The sequence below is a fragment of the Pseudorasbora parva genome, chromosome 1 (assembly GCF_024679245.1).
Source record: "Pseudorasbora parva isolate DD20220531a chromosome 1, ASM2467924v1, whole genome shotgun sequence".
Lineage (NCBI taxonomy): Eukaryota > Metazoa > Chordata > Actinopteri > Cypriniformes > Gobionidae > Pseudorasbora > Pseudorasbora parva.
In genome coordinates this window covers 16,250,756-16,267,436 of record NC_090172.1, presented here as the reverse complement: position 1 = coordinate 16,267,436, position 16,681 = coordinate 16,250,756, and the positions used below count along the sequence as shown (strand labels likewise).

General features: G+C 44.3%; 1 protein-coding gene across 1 annotated transcript; it reads right to left on the bottom strand.

Annotated features, from left to right (window-relative positions):
• Window positions 1-3,463: 3,463 nt before the first annotated feature.
• On the bottom strand, window positions 3,464-4,406 carry LOC137083305 (zinc finger BED domain-containing protein 4-like). The gene is made up of 2 exons (XM_067449163.1): window positions 4,352-4,406; window positions 3,464-3,981 (listed from the first exon to the last, which is right to left on the bottom strand). Exons 1-2 carry the CDS (start codon window positions 4,402-4,404, stop codon window positions 3,501-3,503), a joined length of 534 nt encoding a protein of 177 aa, XP_067305264.1. The 5' UTR covers window positions 4,405-4,406; the 3' UTR covers window positions 3,464-3,500.
• Between the last annotated feature and the right edge of the window lie 12,275 nt (window positions 4,407-16,681).

The following is a 16,681-nucleotide window of genomic DNA, read 5'->3' as shown; positions in this document are numbered from 1 at the left end:
GGGATAAAAGACAACAATTCCCAGAATGCTTCGCTGCCCTGTGAGGCCATTCCCAACGCCACCAACTTGATTACTGTGACTGAGTTGGAGACACAACAATTAAAAACTGAACGTGTCTGTTCAATGTAATGAGTGAGTCACCGCGCAAGTATCACAGCACTGAGCACTAACTGCAGGAGTGATGAGAGCTGAGGTAATCGCGACTACACTCGCAGCATACATTCACAACGCGAGTTTAGTCTGGCGCGTTTCAGTTCATGCCTTTGCAAGCTTAACTTTCATATAAATTAATTTGAGAAGTTAAAAGACTTACATTGCTCACCATAGCTCCGTTTAAATGAGTGCCTGTAGCTGAGCTTAGCTCTCCCTGCGAGCTGAGTGTAATCTCCCATCCCCCATGCGCGGATTCAAAACATGCGGAAATGGCTCCCTCTGCTGGCTGTAGTCTTTAGCCTTTGGGCAAACATTCCTCCTATGATGCAAATATCATCAATTTTCATCATAGGAGGAATTTTTCCAGAAATAAAATGCATAAATCTCTTGTCTCAGGGGGATATGAGGGGGGAAAGCACAATCATTTGAATATACTCCAGGGTTTCTACTGATACAAAGCCATATGCTAATCGCTGAAGTAACCCTTTAATAGGTGTAAAGATATATATTTATTTTTTTACTTTTAAAATATGTTTTTAACTTTTGACCTTTTAAAGGTTTCTTATCAAAACTGCATCACAGCATTTGCTTCCATATCAATACAGAAGCATGTGTATTGAAACGCGTATCAGAAAGGAATGTGTGACAATATATTGCAATATATTGCTGATAATTTTATTAAAATGTATATGGCATTTTTTTTGCTATTTGTTGATTGTTAATGCTATTTCTAATATTTTATGATTATATACCAAAACAATTATTTGTAAATAATGTAAAAAGGACCAACAAAAGAAACATCAAGATAAGAGATTATACATAATGAGGTATCAACATAAGATAAGCAAAATTACTGTTTCGTTGCATTTTCTAAATGTATTGTAAGTATTACGCTTGCAGATCACATGGATAGGGTGTCAGCCACCACCAAAGACCATTTTTGACCCAGGAAAAACCCTGCACGTCACATATTTGTTAAAGGGGTGGTAAAACGTGATTTCACTTTTCTAACTTTAGCTAGTGTGTAATTTTGCTGTTTGAGCATAAATTCTGCAAAGTTACCAAAGTTCAAAGTTTAAAGCAAAGGGAGATATTTGCTTTTAAATAAATCAGTTTCTAAGGACTAAAGCAAACGGCCGGTAGGGATCTACAGCCTTTCCCTCCAGACTAGCTGACATCAGCTGGTTCAATATTTACATAAACCCCTCCTCTGAGAATATTAAATAAGGGGGGGCGAGGCCATTTTGCAATGCCTACGAAACACTGTTATTTTCATCCGGACTGTAGGTACAATTTGTTCAGCCTTCCTAGAGACGATGGAGTAAGGGATCAATGGTTAAAATTTAAATCTCACTCTCTGTGCTGCACATTTTACGGAGGAATTAAACCTCACAATCTTTGCAAGTTCAAAGCAGGATTCGCACAATGGCTTGTCCTAAAAGATGGAACAGTTCCGACTTTAAAAACAGAAGCTAGTTATGGGCCATAACTTGTAAGTGTGATTTATTTTTCATCAACGTGTTTTCCTGTAATAGTTGTATTGTTAGTTTTACGTTTTTAGCAAGGAAGCAAACAAATGACAACGCAGTTTGCCTCTGCAAACCAGTTTGTTAACCCTTTGACACGTACGATCACATTCTAGGCTAGTCCCTACAGCATACAATCACATGATTAGAATGTTCAGCGATCAACTGCCAAATTCAAAAATGTAAATCTGCTTTAGTGCGTTGACTGGCACTGAGCCAGAGACTGAGTGAGTGAGAGACTGACTGAGCTCAGTGTCTTTTAATGTTTATTTTAGGTTTCCTACACTTCGAATTACATTACACAATCAAAAAATGTCACGTATAGAAGTGGATGATCTTAGTTTGTAAATCCAGCAGGCCCCATCTCCGTCACTGTTTAAACATAACGGTAACTTTAGGGGTGCACCGATCCAACTTTTTCAGTCCCGATACTGATGCCTGAGCTTTGAGTATCTGTCGATACCCGATACCGATCCGATACTATTGTTTAATTAATAATAAACTGCATACCTTATACCTTCCCTGAAAAGAGTAAAGGCTCCAGACTTTACTAACTAAAGATAACTAAAGCCCTATTAGGACTGGATTAGATTAACATGGGGACGTGGGGGTAAAGTAATTATTACCAGAGGTTCTCAGTGATTTTAGTCCCGTCCAAATGTGCCATCTCAGTAGTCATTACGGACAATGTAAAGATTACCAAGACTTTTACCTTCTGTAAAAAGGTCCGGAAAAATGACCCGGGGTAATACTAATCCTGTTCGAATAGACCTGCTGTAAAAATGTGAGGTAAAATTCCATGATTTCCTTTTTAAAAGTTTTTTAAAAAAACGCATTTTGCGAGCTTTGAGGCGCTTGAAGCATTCGGTTGCGTTGTAGGTGGAGGGACAACTATGGCAAACCTCCAGTATTTTTTCCGCACATCATTTAAAACAAAAAGAAGATCAAAAGAGGCACAACACTTATTTTAGCTCTAGGAAAGTGTCTATTACCAACACAATCCAATCAGAATCGTTAGACTGGATCTAACTGTTTATTAAAACAAACATTATATTGTAGACGGAGTTCAGACTGGCGCTCATGTGTGTTTGCTCACGTGAAAACAGCAACGTCATACGCACATGGCGACACGGAGGTTACCGTGGTGTGTAAAGCGATTTACTCCTCCCACTTCTGCTAGTTTTACTGAGATGTCTTATCCTGTGCGAATTGACCATTAATATTACAGACGTCCTGAGGTAAAATGACTTTACCCCGACGTCCCCATGTTAATCTAATCCCGTCCGAATAGGGTTTAAGACAAAATAACAGATGCATGTAAAGTGCTGAATACTTATTTATTTAAAAAACAAATTGTGCATTCAAATCTAAAATAGAGTGTAATCAAACATAAAATGTAGCAGTGGAAACAAAAAACACTGTATTGGTCAAAAATACATTGTAAAAATGTAAAAAAAGAAAAATTGAATTCTTATAAATTTGTTATATTGTGCATTCAGATCTTAAATACAATGTAATCAAACTCTTAAATTAAAATAAATGAAATGTAGCCACAAGAAACAAAAGTGCATTGGTTGAACATACAATAGTAATCAAACAGTAACCAAACATTGTAAACAAAAATATAAAGTGCAAAGTCCTGCAAACAGGATTTTAAAATGTAACAGCAGCTGAACCTGAGTAATAAAAAAAATGCTGAATAAACAAATAAAAAGTTGGTTGAACAACAACTTGATCACACAGCAAATAATAATAACCAATATTGTAAACATGTAGTGCAGCGTCACACCACCATCACAAACATGACCTGTGAATGCTCACTTAATCAGCAATGGCAAATTCTTTCTCATGAAGACAAGCATTTTTGCTCTCTGCTGTAAGCCTACTTCTCTTTTCATCCACAATGTTGGAAACTGTGCTGAACACTCTCTCACTTACTACACTAGTGCAGGGGGCACAGAGGTATTTTGTGGCAGTGGCAGCAAGACAAGGGAATCTGTCTTTGTTGACTCCCCAGTACTGGTATGGGTTGTCTGAGGAAGCGAGGGTTTTCTCTGCAAGATATCCATGCAGTTGGACTGCAGGGCTCGAGCTGCTTGCTGCACCTGGATCTTCACACTCCTCCACAATTTGGTCAAACTCTTGCATAAAGCTGCTCTGTGCTGCTGCTTCCACCCGAGGGAACTTTTCCTGTGGTTCTGCGGCCTGTGATACTCCAGCTGTGCTCCTCCTCAGGTCTTCCTCTAGTTCCCCTTTCAGTGCATCTTTTGCATGCTTTGCAGATTGTGCACTTGTAAAGTATCTGAAACAGAAATAAAACAGGTTAGGCTAAATTAAACACTTAAAGAGACTAAAAAACAGGCTGATTAAAGTTTTATATATTTTATATATATAACACAATTGTATAAATTATTTAAAGAATGTAAGCCTATATAATTTATGTTAATGTTAATAATGTTTAAATTTACAGCATATCATCTCATCAAATACAGTAGAAGTATTATTGTGGAGAGTAAAAAATATATATAATTGTAACAAAGTTCGTATTGTGAGGAAGGAAGATGACACGGGGGTCGGCTGGACGGTTGATGCTTGTTTTATTTATTCTCTTTTACTGTCAAAATCACACTCAGTAGTGTATAGTTTCTCTCAACTCAAACAAAAATAATCACTTCCGGGTCGGCACTTCCGGCTTCCGGTATCTCAGGGTCTGTAGCTCGGGCATCAACCGTCCGTCTCTCTCTCTCCTTGGTCTCCGGTTCCACTGGCGTTTTATCCCCTCTCCACGGCCATTACTGGAACAAGATACAGGTGTTATTAATCTGCGTCCAACCCACTCACTTACCGCTCGTCCCGCGGCTCTCTCTCCCGCTGCAGACCTCGCTGAACCATGCCCCCCTTGCCACATACCCCCACCGCCCGACTCAGGCCGGGGAGCCGTCCGGCCTGCAGCCCCCCCCATCCCCCCCCCCCCCCCCATTTCTGGAGAGGAAGTCGGCCACAGCCATCTGAGCACCCGGCCTGTGGACCACCTGGAACTTAAAAGGCTGAAGAGCTAGATACCAACGCTGCCGTGCAAAGGCAAAAGGCCGTAACTTCGTTTTTGGTCGAAAATGAGTTATTGACATTTTTGGGACTTTCAAGACCTCCTTTATCATGTGGATAAATATCGTTAGTCAATTATGTTGTTTTTTCGAGAAAATTATGGATTGTCTGAACAGTAACTTCCAAAAGCCCAGGAGAAACCAAGGCAGAACACCGTAACAGCAGTTACCGCTCTTTGCCTTGGTTTTAGAACACTCAAACTGAGTTACGGTACTCTGCCTTTGTTTAGCCATGCGTCTAAATTAAGTTACGGTACCGACATGCAGTTATGGTGTCCCGCCTTTGTATTAATGTCTATTAAAGTTTGCCGCGTTTGAGTTACGGTGTAGCCTGTGTACTGTCATACATGTTTTCATAATGCAGAATATTCTCTCAGCGCGCTGTCAGGCAGTCTGGGGCTGCCCACTGCACGAGTGTGTGTAGGCTACTCGAATGCAGTGACAGCGTGCGATCACGCATACAATCAGTAGGCTAGTAACAGTTCGCAATTATATGCATATATCCTACCTTTTCTTGTGAACCCGATAAAATCCATGCCAATGAACGTCATCGGAGATGTTTAATCCACAAGCATGCTGAGAATTATTCCTGTCGTTCACATCAATCTAAAAGTTGTCCTTTTAGGCTTGGCGATTTTCATTCAAAGATGTAAAAGTATAAGCTATGTAGCCTATTGTATCTTTTTTTACTAGATAAAAACATTAAAAACATATTGCAATAAATAATTACTCTGTTTAGCCTATGAATGGGCAATCCGATCCAGTCAGCGCTGTCATTAGAGCGTGATAGCCAAACTTAACCCTTGATTAACCAGCGGCACTGTTTGCTATTTGTCTTATTTATCACATGCATTTTTACAAGATTTTTTATTTGTTCTATTTTTTATATCTTTGCATTATATATGCAAATGTTTACTCATTAGAAATAATCTTATCTTGTTCATATAATTCAGTGTCACCTATCAACCTGTAAGTTTTGCTGCACACCAATGAAGATTCTCTTTACTAGAGGTATTGTGTCCTTAATAATAATAAGATGGCTATAATTAATTGTAAATCATCCAAAATAAATGCCATGATCATTAGATTTTATAAAGGTGTTACTATATTGATTTTGCAAATGGTGATCAGCAACCAAATATTGATAATATGGAAGTTACTGCCTTTTGCCTTGGCATGACTCAACATTTTTTGCAGACAATACAAAGGCAGAGTGCCGTAACTTCAAAATAGGGGTCAAAAGTCAAGTTTGAGTAAAAAAAAAGTGTATGTAGATAATTGTCATTACTAAAACATCTAAATGCCAGATTTCCAGTGTCCTACCTATAACTAATTTGGCTGGACAACAAAAAATCTTTAAAGTCATTTTTCTCAGTTCCACACTCCAGTGAGTTAAGGTCTTTTGCCTTTGTAGGGCAGAACGGGTGATCCGCGCGTTGGTATCCTTCATGTGGTGGAGCCATTGGAGAGGAGCGTGGTCCGAACAGAGGGTGAACTCCCGCCCCAGAAGGTAGTAGCGGAGGGTGAGAACGGCCCACCTGATGGCAAGGCACTCTTTTTCGATGGTGCTGTACTTAGCCTCTCTCTTTGAGAGCTTACGGCTAATGTACAGCACCGGCCGCTCTCCACCCTCCACCTCCTGGGCCAGGACTGCGCCCAAGACCTTTTTGGTCTTGGGTCTCGGACAGGTTGCAATCGCGGCAGTCTTATCAATTTGGGGACGCACCTGTCCATGACCCAAGTGGAAGCCCAGATACCTTACTTCCATCCGCCCAATCGCACACTTCTTCGGATTGGCCGTGAGCCCCGCTCCTCTCAGCGACCTCAGGACCGCCCTGACATGCTGCATATGCCGCTGCCAATCGTGACTGTAAATCACGATATCATCCAGGTAGGCAGCAGCATATGCTGCATGGGGACGCAAAATTCTATCCATGAGGCACTGGATGGTAGCAGGTGCCCCGAACAAACCGAACGGAAGCGTGACAAATTGGTGCAATCCAAACGGCGTGGTGAAAGCTGTCTTTTCTTTGGACAATGGAGACAAGGGGATCTGCCAATAGCCCTTTGTTAAGTCCAATGTCGAATAAAATCGAGCCGTGCCCAGCCGATCAAGCAACTCGTCAACCCGCGGCATTGGATAAGCGTCGAATTTCGACACTGCATTCACCTTGCGATAGTCCACACAGAACCTGACCGAGCCGTCGGTTTTAGGAACCAAAACTATCGGGCTCGCCCAGTCACTGTTGGACTCCTCTATTACTCCCATGTCGAGCATTGCCCCTAATTCCTCCTGAACCACCTTTTTCTTGTGTTCAGGCAATCGATACGGCCGGCTGCGAACTACCACGCCCGGCTCGGTCTCGATATGGTGCTGAATTAAGTCGGTACGTCCCGGTAGGGGCGAGAACATGTCGGCGAACTCCGCCTGTAATTTTGATAAATCAGTGAGTTGGGACGGTGAGAGGTGATCTCCACCAGGGGCCAGCGCGACCGATTGTGCTTTGATGCACGCCTCTGGCCCGAGATCATCCTCTCCCCCGATCACCGTTGCCAACAACACTGATTTCACCTCATTCCATTTTTTAAGCAGGTTGAGGTGGTATATTTGACGCGCCCCGTTCCTATCGGATCGTATCACTTCATAATCGAGATCCCCGATCTGTCGTGCAACCTCAAACGGCCCCTGTCACTTTGACATTAATTTCGAGCTCGACGTAGGAAGTAATACGAGCACTTTCTCTCCCGGTGTGAATTTGCGTAGTTTCGTACCCGTTATATGACCGGCTCTGGCGGTCCTGGGCTTGTAACAAATTCTCCCTGGATAGCCGCCCCAAGGTGTGGAGTTTTGTTCGCAAGTCCAGCACATATTGAATTTCGTTCTTCGCCAAAGAAGGTCCCTCCTCCCAAGTTTCTCGCAGGACGTCCAGCACCCCCCGTGGCTGGCGCCCGTAGAGAAGCTCAAAGGGGGAAAACCCCGTGGAGGCTTGGGGAACCTCCCGCACGGCAAATAAGAGGGGTTCTAACCACCGATCCCAATTTTTGGCGTCTTCCTGCACAAACTTACGGATCATGGTTTTAAGTGTGCGATTAAACCGTTCGACCAAGCCGTCCGTTTGTGGGTGATAAACGCTTGTTCGAATGGATTTAACGCCCAATAATCCGTATAGTTTGCTTAACGTATGTGACATAAACGCCGTGCCTTGATCAGTGAGGATTTCTTTTGGAATCCCCACCCGGGAGATTAGTCCAAACAGTGCGTCTGCAACACGGAGATGTTGCGGAGGGTCACTGCTTCCGGATATCGTGTTGCGTAGTCCACGATGACTAACGCAAAACGATGGCCGCGTGCGGAACGCTCTAATGGCCCGATGAGGTCCATCGCAAGTCTCTCGAAGGGAACCTGCATTAATGGAAGTGGGCGCAACGGCGCTTTTGGGGCGGCCAGTGGATTCACCAACTGACATTCCGGACAAGACGCGCACCACCTGCGCACGTTGTCATGAATGCCTGGCCAAAAAAAATCGGGTCATTAGGCGATTCAGCGTGGCCGCCTGTCCCAGGTGGCCCGCCATCGGGTTAGAGTGAGCCGCCTGGAAAAGCATTTCCCGGCGGCTCTTTGGTACTAACAATTGGGTTGTATCTACCTTTGTCTGAGTGTCTTGGGTCACTCGATACAACCGATCCTTTATTATGGCAAAATAAGGATAAGTGACGGGCAAGGCAGGTTGGAGAGACTGGCCGTCGATAGAGCGGACCTGTTTGAAAGCATTTTTTAGGGTCTCATCTTGCGACTGCTCCAGAGGGAAGTCATCGCGGTCCGAGAGAATCAGTCTCTCGATCCCGCTCGGTTCCTCTGAAGCTGTCCCCAAGGGTCCCGTTTCAGTCTCGCCAAGCTGCACTCGCGCCTCCCCCATCCTAGCCTTTTTCTCCCAAGCGCCGGAGGTGTGGACTAACCGCCACCTCTACAATATGTTTTTCTCCCCTAAACTGTATCGTGACTGGGACAAGCGGATATTCCACCACATCCCTGTGCACACACCGCACCTTAACCACGCGGCCTGTATCCAATGCCCCAGGCTGCATCAGGCTTTGATGGATCGAGGTTTGGTTACATCCTGAATCCACCAAGGCCTGATATGTACCCCCCTTGATACTCACAGGAATTTGGTACTCTCCTGCTTGATCGGGGGTGGTCCGCTGGAAGTCCGGGACCCGGATCATTGTCCCAACGTCCATCATCGGACATCGGTCCACAAAATGCTCCGGGTCGCCGCACCGCCAGCAGGCCAGCCCAGGCCTACCTGCCGCCCCTGCGGCGGGGAGTGGGTTGGAAAATGAGCGTGGGGAGGGGGTGGAACTGGATCCATTATCCCCACCCGGCCCTCGAACTCCCGAAGTGCCCAGTGCCCATCCCACCCCGGCCTCTTGGGGGAATGCGAGGAGGGCCCGGAAGGCGGGACCTAGGGAGAGGGACAGGGCGAGAGGGAGAGACAGAGGGGGGAGAGAGAGAGGGAGAGGTTAATAGGGGCTCGCCGACCCCCGGGCACGCCACCAGGTGGTCCTCCGCCAGATTGTAGGCCGTCACCAGCGACGTGGGCCGGTGGCACTGGACCCACTCAGCGGTCTTCTTCGGGAGCTGAGCGATAAACTGCTCCAGTACCACCAGATCGATAATGTGGTCCACGTCGCTTCCGCCGGCCAGGAGCCATTTGCGGCATGAGTCCCCGGAGCTGTTGGGCCATCGCGAAGGGTCGGCCGGCCTCGCCCCATTCCAAGGAGCGGAACCTTTGACGATGCTGCTCTGGGGTCAGGCCGACCCGCTGAATGATGGCCCTCTTGAGGTCTTCATACTCCAGGAGGTTCGCCACCGGTAGTTGTTGGGCGGCCGCCTGGGCTTCTCCAGAAAGCAGTGGTTTCAGGCGCACCGGCCACTGTGCCCAGGGTCACCCGCAGGCCTCCGCGGCTTTCTGAAACAAGTTTATGAAGGCCTCCGGGTCGTCCTGTGGCCCCATCTTGTGAAGGGGCACGTGGACCGGTGCGCTGGCCAGCCCGGCGGCCTCGGCGCGAACCTCCCGGTCAATCCAGCTCCGGAACCTCTCGCGGTCCTCTTGCTGGCCTAAGACGATGGCTGCGAAGCGGCGCTCTTGGTCCGCCCTAAGGTCCAGCATAGCCTGGTGTTGATCTTGGTGGAGGGCCGCGAGGGATGTGATGATGTCCACAAACAGCGAGGCGGAGGGCGTCTGCATGGCGGCGGCGCTGTCCTGCTTCCTTCCCGGGTTTCGGCACCGGTGTAACAAAGTTCGTATTGTTACGCCCGCCTGTTGCCCCCTGCTGGCTCTGCTAGACAGTGCAGATGTTAGTTGGGCGACAGGTGTATTATATCAGTAATCAACCCTCTACTATGGCGTTTGGGATATAAGGTCTGGGTGCTCAAGAGTTGCTCTGGCTCTCTCTCGCCATGTTTCTCCTGTTTATGTCATTTTCTTAATAGAACCTCCTTTATTGATTTTATGTGTCAGAGAAATATTTTGGTTACCACACGCGTGTTTTTCTTTCTCCCCCTAGACGTTGGTTTTCTTTTGTTTGTTAAATAACTGTTTTCTTGTTTTATCAATAAATTGGTTTATTGTTTCAACCATTCAGTGTTTGCCTCTTTTATGTTGCGGCATATGAGCCAGCCGTAACAGAAAAATGGGGTCTCGTTCCGGATTTTGAGCGTTTGTTTGAGGGAGTATTTGTATTGTCTCTTCAGGATTTCTTGAGGATTGGCTTGCACTCCGGTTAGTTAGAGTGTTTCAGCTGGGCTGCGTATGAGCGGTCCTTCCATCGAAACACTATTTGTTGTTTTGTTGATTTCTTTGTATTTTGTTTGGAAGGAAATCCTGGGTGGGGGTACGCTTCTCGCGCAGCTGAGCTCATTTGGAGAACAGCTGTTACGAGGCTTAGCGTTTAAAGTCGCCTCGAGCCCGGCAGTCCTTTGAAGACTAGTTAGGATAGTTTCAACAAGCAGGTATATCGGAGATGTAAGGCCAATGGAAATCCTGGTGAGTACTCTATTTTTCTCCCTGTTTATCGTTAAAAAAATTTATAAAGAGAGCATGTTGCTTGTTGCGTGTTGGTATTATGCGAAACTCGGTTTTGTTTACACAATTGTTGTGTTAGGGACAACCGCAGGTTACAGATAATTAGTGAATCGGGAAATCGCTGTTGTAGCCTATTGAGGACGACCGATTGTTCACTAATGGTAAAGTAACACTGCATCGCGGGTAATGCGGGTTGTATAAATTCCTATTATAAACCAGGATCGTTTTTCCACATTAAAGCACTAGAATGTTTATTGAAACAGTGACTTTGGGGCCTGTGGAGATTAAGTTGAATGATAAAAGCTAAATGTGGTTCATTCATCTTATGTTTCTAGTGTTATTTAGTGGATTATTGTGCTAGGCTGTATGAAATGTTATCTCAATATGGGTGATATTGAATAATCATTTCAGTCTAGGCTGTTTTCTGGCACTAGGTAATTTTTTTTTAAAGGAGGTTTATTGAGATTATTTGGATTTATTGTGGTACACTTCTCAGCTAATTTAATTGCGTAAGTTTATGCTGGTTCAAAATGACTTCAAATGAGGAATTGAATGTGGAGCTTTCTGAAAAGTTTCTAGATAGGTGCACCAAAGAACAACTTTTAGAACTTGCAGAGAGTCATGCTATTGTTTTGACTAGTAATGACAAGAAGCGCAAAGAAGATTTGTTAAGGGCTGTTAAAAGCCAGTTGATAGCCAAAGGAATTCTTGGTATGGGAGATGAGACTTTTGGTAAGGTACTATCTCCGAGAGTAGGGAGAGATGTAATGTCAAGAGAGAAACAAACACAGTTTGAGACGGAGAGACTATCGTTTGAAGGTACTCAAGCATTAAAAGATAAGGAATGGGAAAGACGACTTCAGTTAAAACAATTGGAGCTTGAACAGGATCGTGAGCGTGCTCAGGTTGAGTTGAGAAAATTAGAGTATGCACGTGAGAGTGAACGTGAACAAAGGCAGTACGAGGTGAGGAAGCTAGAGCTTGAACTGGAAGTTAAGAAAGCTGAAGCTTCTAAATCTATTCCGGTTGTGCGGCCTTCTTTTGATGTTGGTCGAAATATTAAGATGGTGCCTCCATTCTGTGAACGTGATGTAGATAAGTATTTTGCTCATTTTGAAAGAGTTGCTTCTTCTCTAAAATGGCCAGAAGAAGTTTGGACTTTACTTCTACAGTGTGTGTTGAAAGGGAAGGCTCAGGAAGTGTTTGCTTCTCTTTCTGATGAAGAGAGTGCAGATTTTAAACAAGTCAAAACTGCTATTTTAAGAGCGTATGAGTTGGTGCCCGAGGCGTATCGCCAACGATTTCGGGGCTACACAAAACTTGAAAACCAAACTTATGTTGAATTCGCTCGGGAAAAAGAGATTATGTTCACAAGATGGTGTCAGTCTAAGGGAATAGAAACTTTTAACCAGTTGAGAGAGTTAATTCTGGTAGAAGAATTTAAAAACTGTGTTCCAGGGTCTGTGTCTATTTATTTGAATGAAAAAAAAGCCCTGACCTTAGCTAATGCGGCTGTGTTGGCTGATGAATTTATTTTGACTCACAGAGTTTCTTTTCCTTGATATTAAACACTTGTGCCAGTGCCAATTTTTTTTTATTGCTGATGCCCCCAGAGCGTGAGTGTATGTTCGGTAGTTTGTTCCCCTTTTCTTTCTCCTCTTTCTATCCTGTTTCCTAGGGCCCAGGAAGCCGGAACCAAGTGGAGTGAAGGACAAGGGTGGAGAACGGGTTTTTTGGACATTCCTAGAGGAATGTTTTTTGTGGGGGAGGTGTTACGCCCGCCTGTTGCCCCCTGCTGGCTCTGCTAGACAGTGCAGATGTTAGTTGGGCGACAGGTGTATTATATCAGTAATCAACCCTCTACTATGGCGTTTGGGATATAAGGTCTGGGTGCTCAAGAGTTGCTCTGGCTCTCTCTCGCCATGTTTCTCCTGTTTATGTCATTTTCTTAATAGAACCTCCTTTATTGATTTTATGTGTCAGAGAAATAGTTTGGTTACCACACGCGTGTTTTTCTTTCTCCCCCTAGACGTTGGTTTTCTTTTGTTTGTTAAATAACTGTTTTCTTGTTTTATCAATAAATTGGTTTATTGTTTCAACCATTTAGTGTTTGCCTCTTTTATGTTGCGGCATATGAGCCAGCCGTAACAGTATTGTGAGGAAGGAAGAGGACGCGGGGGTCGGCTGGACGGTTGATGCTTGTTTTATTTATTCTCTTTTACTGTCAAAATCACACTCAATAGTGTATAGTTTCTCTCAACTCAAACAACAATAATCACTTCCGGGTCGGCACTTCTGGCTTCCGGTATCTCAGGGTCTGTAGCTCGGGCATCAACCGTCCGTCTCTCTCTCTCCTTGGTCTCCGGTTCCACTGGCGTTTAATCCCCTCTCCACGCCCATTACTGGAACAAGATACAGGTGTTATTAATCTGCATTCAACCCACTCACTTACCGCTCGTCCCGCGGCTCTCTCTCCCGCTGCAGACCTCGCTGAACCACGCCCCCCTTGCCACAATAATATAGAACTAATGTAATTAGTTAGGTTACACAATCTTACCTGTCTTTATATCTCGGGTCCAGCAGGGTGGCAAGTGCATATAGGGGTTCATCTTCCACAGTGTCGAAGCGTTTGTTGACAGCTTGAAGCAGGGTTTTTTTCATAGTTTTGATGCCAGTATCTGCATCGCCTTCTTTAGCAAGGATGCGTTTAAGGACGGTGACAGCTGGAATGACGTCAGCGGTGGAGGCAGTCGATGAGCTTACTTTCCTTGTTAGCTCTTCAAATGGTGCTAGAACAATGCTCGTTTTTTTCTAGCAAAGCCCACTTGTTAGCGGTCAGGGTACTGGGCAGGTCATGGTCAGCAATGTAAGCACAAAGGACTCGCTTCTGTTCCAGGAGACTCTGTATCATCAAGTATGTGGAATTCCACCTTGTTTTGACGTCTTGTTGCAAGCGTTTAGGTTGCATTTGCATCTGGAGCTGGATATCTTGCAGCCTTGAATACGCAAGTGGAGAATGTTTAAAATGCCCCACAATTTGTCTACCGATTGCAATGGCATCGCTCACACTCTGTTGTGACAGTAGTCCCTCATTGACTACAAGCTGTGAGCAAAGCAGCCTAAGCTCCGCACCCCCATGTTGTCCATGGCCCTTTTCATGTTGCTTGCATTGTCTCGGAGTATGACATGCACTTTATTCAAAGGAATCTGCCACTGGTCAAGTATATCCTTAATTGCAGCTGAAATGGTATCGCTGGTGTGTGAACCTTGAAAGTTTTTAGCTGGAAGAATTGCACCGTGTGGTGTACAGCTCGTGTCCAACCACTGGACTGTTAAACTTAAAAGCGACATTGGACTCACAGCAGAGCTCCATATGTCTGTTGTAAAGCACATAGCTTTTACATCTTTAATCTCTTGCGAGACATGTTCGCAAACTTTTTTGTACAGTTCTGGCAGTGCAGTCTCGGAAAAATACTTGCGTGATGGAAGAGAGTACCTCGGCTCTAAATGTTCCAGTAGGCGACGGAAGCCCTCATCTTCAACAACGGACATTGGTTGAGCATCTAAAACAATGAATTCTACTACTTTCTGTGTAATTGCCATTGCTTTCAAGCTTTCCATCGGAAACTTTTCGCGTCGTTGAAATGCATCTTTCAAAGTTTGCTGCTGAGGTGTATTGTCCACTCCTTTCGTTTTGCTAAGCTGCATGAATTCAGCGTGCTCCTTTGCATGGTGTTTTTGTATGTGCTTTATTAAATTGGTAGTATTGTACTTTGCAGTATTACCACCTCCCGTCGATACATTTACTTTGCATACATTGCAAACAGCCGACGAACTAGTTGGCATGGCAAGCGTGAAATACCTCCACACAGCCGACTCTGGCTCGCTCCATATTGCTGGCTTCAGCATGCGACACACGTGAAGCTGACGAATGACGTGATTCTGCTGCAACAAAAAAAAAAAAAAAATCACCTGGATCGGCCCGTGGATCTGTTATTTTTTCTGATCCCCGATCCAGTTATTTTGTCAGTATCGCGGCCGATATCCGATCCTAATTTCGGATCGGTGCACCCCTAGATAACTTTACAGAAAAACGAACATAATCATGTTCTACCCTGTTTCCTTACGTAATGAATGTCATATTACATATATCAGGAGAAGTGGATGATCTTGTGTTGTAAATCCAGCAGGCTCAGTCAGTGTTGTAACAAACATATAAATGCAGCTGAGACGCCCACAGCCTATGATAACTTTACCGATTAACTAACAACCATTTTCAACCCTGTTCCCTCACGTAATGTCACATAACATATATCAGGTGAAGTCGATGATCTTGTGTTGTAAATCCAGCAGGTTCTGACTCCCTGACAGTGTTGAAACCACATAATGGTGGCGCCCCGCCAACAGATAACTTACTGATCATTAAACACATTAAAGGGGGGGTGAAATGCTGTTTCATGCATACTGAGCTTTTTACACTGACTTGGATTCCCATCCTAAACATGAACCAAATTTTCAAACACTAAGTTGGATGTTTGATGGAGTATTTCTGTGTCAAAAATACTCCTTCCGGTTTCTCACAAGTTTCAGAGAGTTTTTTTCGAGTATGGGTTTGCTTGACGTCGATAGAGCGGAATGTCCTGAGAGGTGAGAGGTGCAGATCCACTCTTCCGTGCAACACGTCTGTCGGGCCATACTCCACTTTATTCCTATGGGTGACATCAAATGACTTCAAGGCTTCAGCACAGCATTCCGGGAAGGCAGCGCTGCATTTGAACCGATTTGAACGCAGAAATGACGGGAAGCGTCACAACATACGCTTCAGTCGTGTCCACGGTCACTGCTGGGACCTCACGAAATCAACAAGAAGTGTGTTTTTGACGGCACGGTCCCAGTGATAAAGGTTCGCGGTCCTGCTTTGGAAACAGCCGGTGAGTAAAACTGCTTCAAATGTCTATGTTGTTGGCTGTCGTCGCGTAAGTAAACATCAGTAAACAACACGATCATGTATAACATTAGTTAATTTATCAATGGAGCATGCAATCTATGGTGTGTGTTTAAATACATTTGTTTAGCTGACTAATATGTCAGTTTGTTTATTGTAAAACCACCTAAACATAAACCTAGGCTAGGGTAAGTTCTCACAAAGCGCGCTTCTTCATTCAAATGCGCTAACGTTACTCCATTGTTTTTTGCCTTTGCATCTGACGTGCAAAACCGTTTTGCTTGCTACTGCTAAGGTTTAGTCGCATACAACAGTCCATAAACCAAATCATGTCATCATATACCACGAGTAAACAAATGCAAATGTTGACAAGCCACTAACAGTACATACCACAGAGACGGACGTCATGTTGCTGCTTTTTCTCCTGTTCAATGTATTTCATCCTCCGGATCTGATTCTGGATCATATCTGTACAGGGAGTGCAGAATTATTAGGCAAGTTGTATTTTTGAGGATTAATTTTATTATTGAACAACAACCATGTTCTCAATGAACACAAAAAACCCATTAATATCAAAGCTGAATATTTTTGGAAGTTTTAGTTTTTAGTTTTAGCTATTTTAGGGGGATATCTGTGTGTGCAGGTGACTATTACTGTGAATAATTATTAGGCAACTTAACAAAAAACAAATTTATACCCATTTCAATTATTTATTTTTACCAGTGAAACCAATATAACATCTCAACATTCACAAATATACATTTCTGACATTCAAAAACCAAACAAAAACAAATCAGTGACCAATATAGCCACCTTTCTTTGCAAGGACACTCAAAAGCCTGCCATCCATGGATTCTGTCAGTGTTT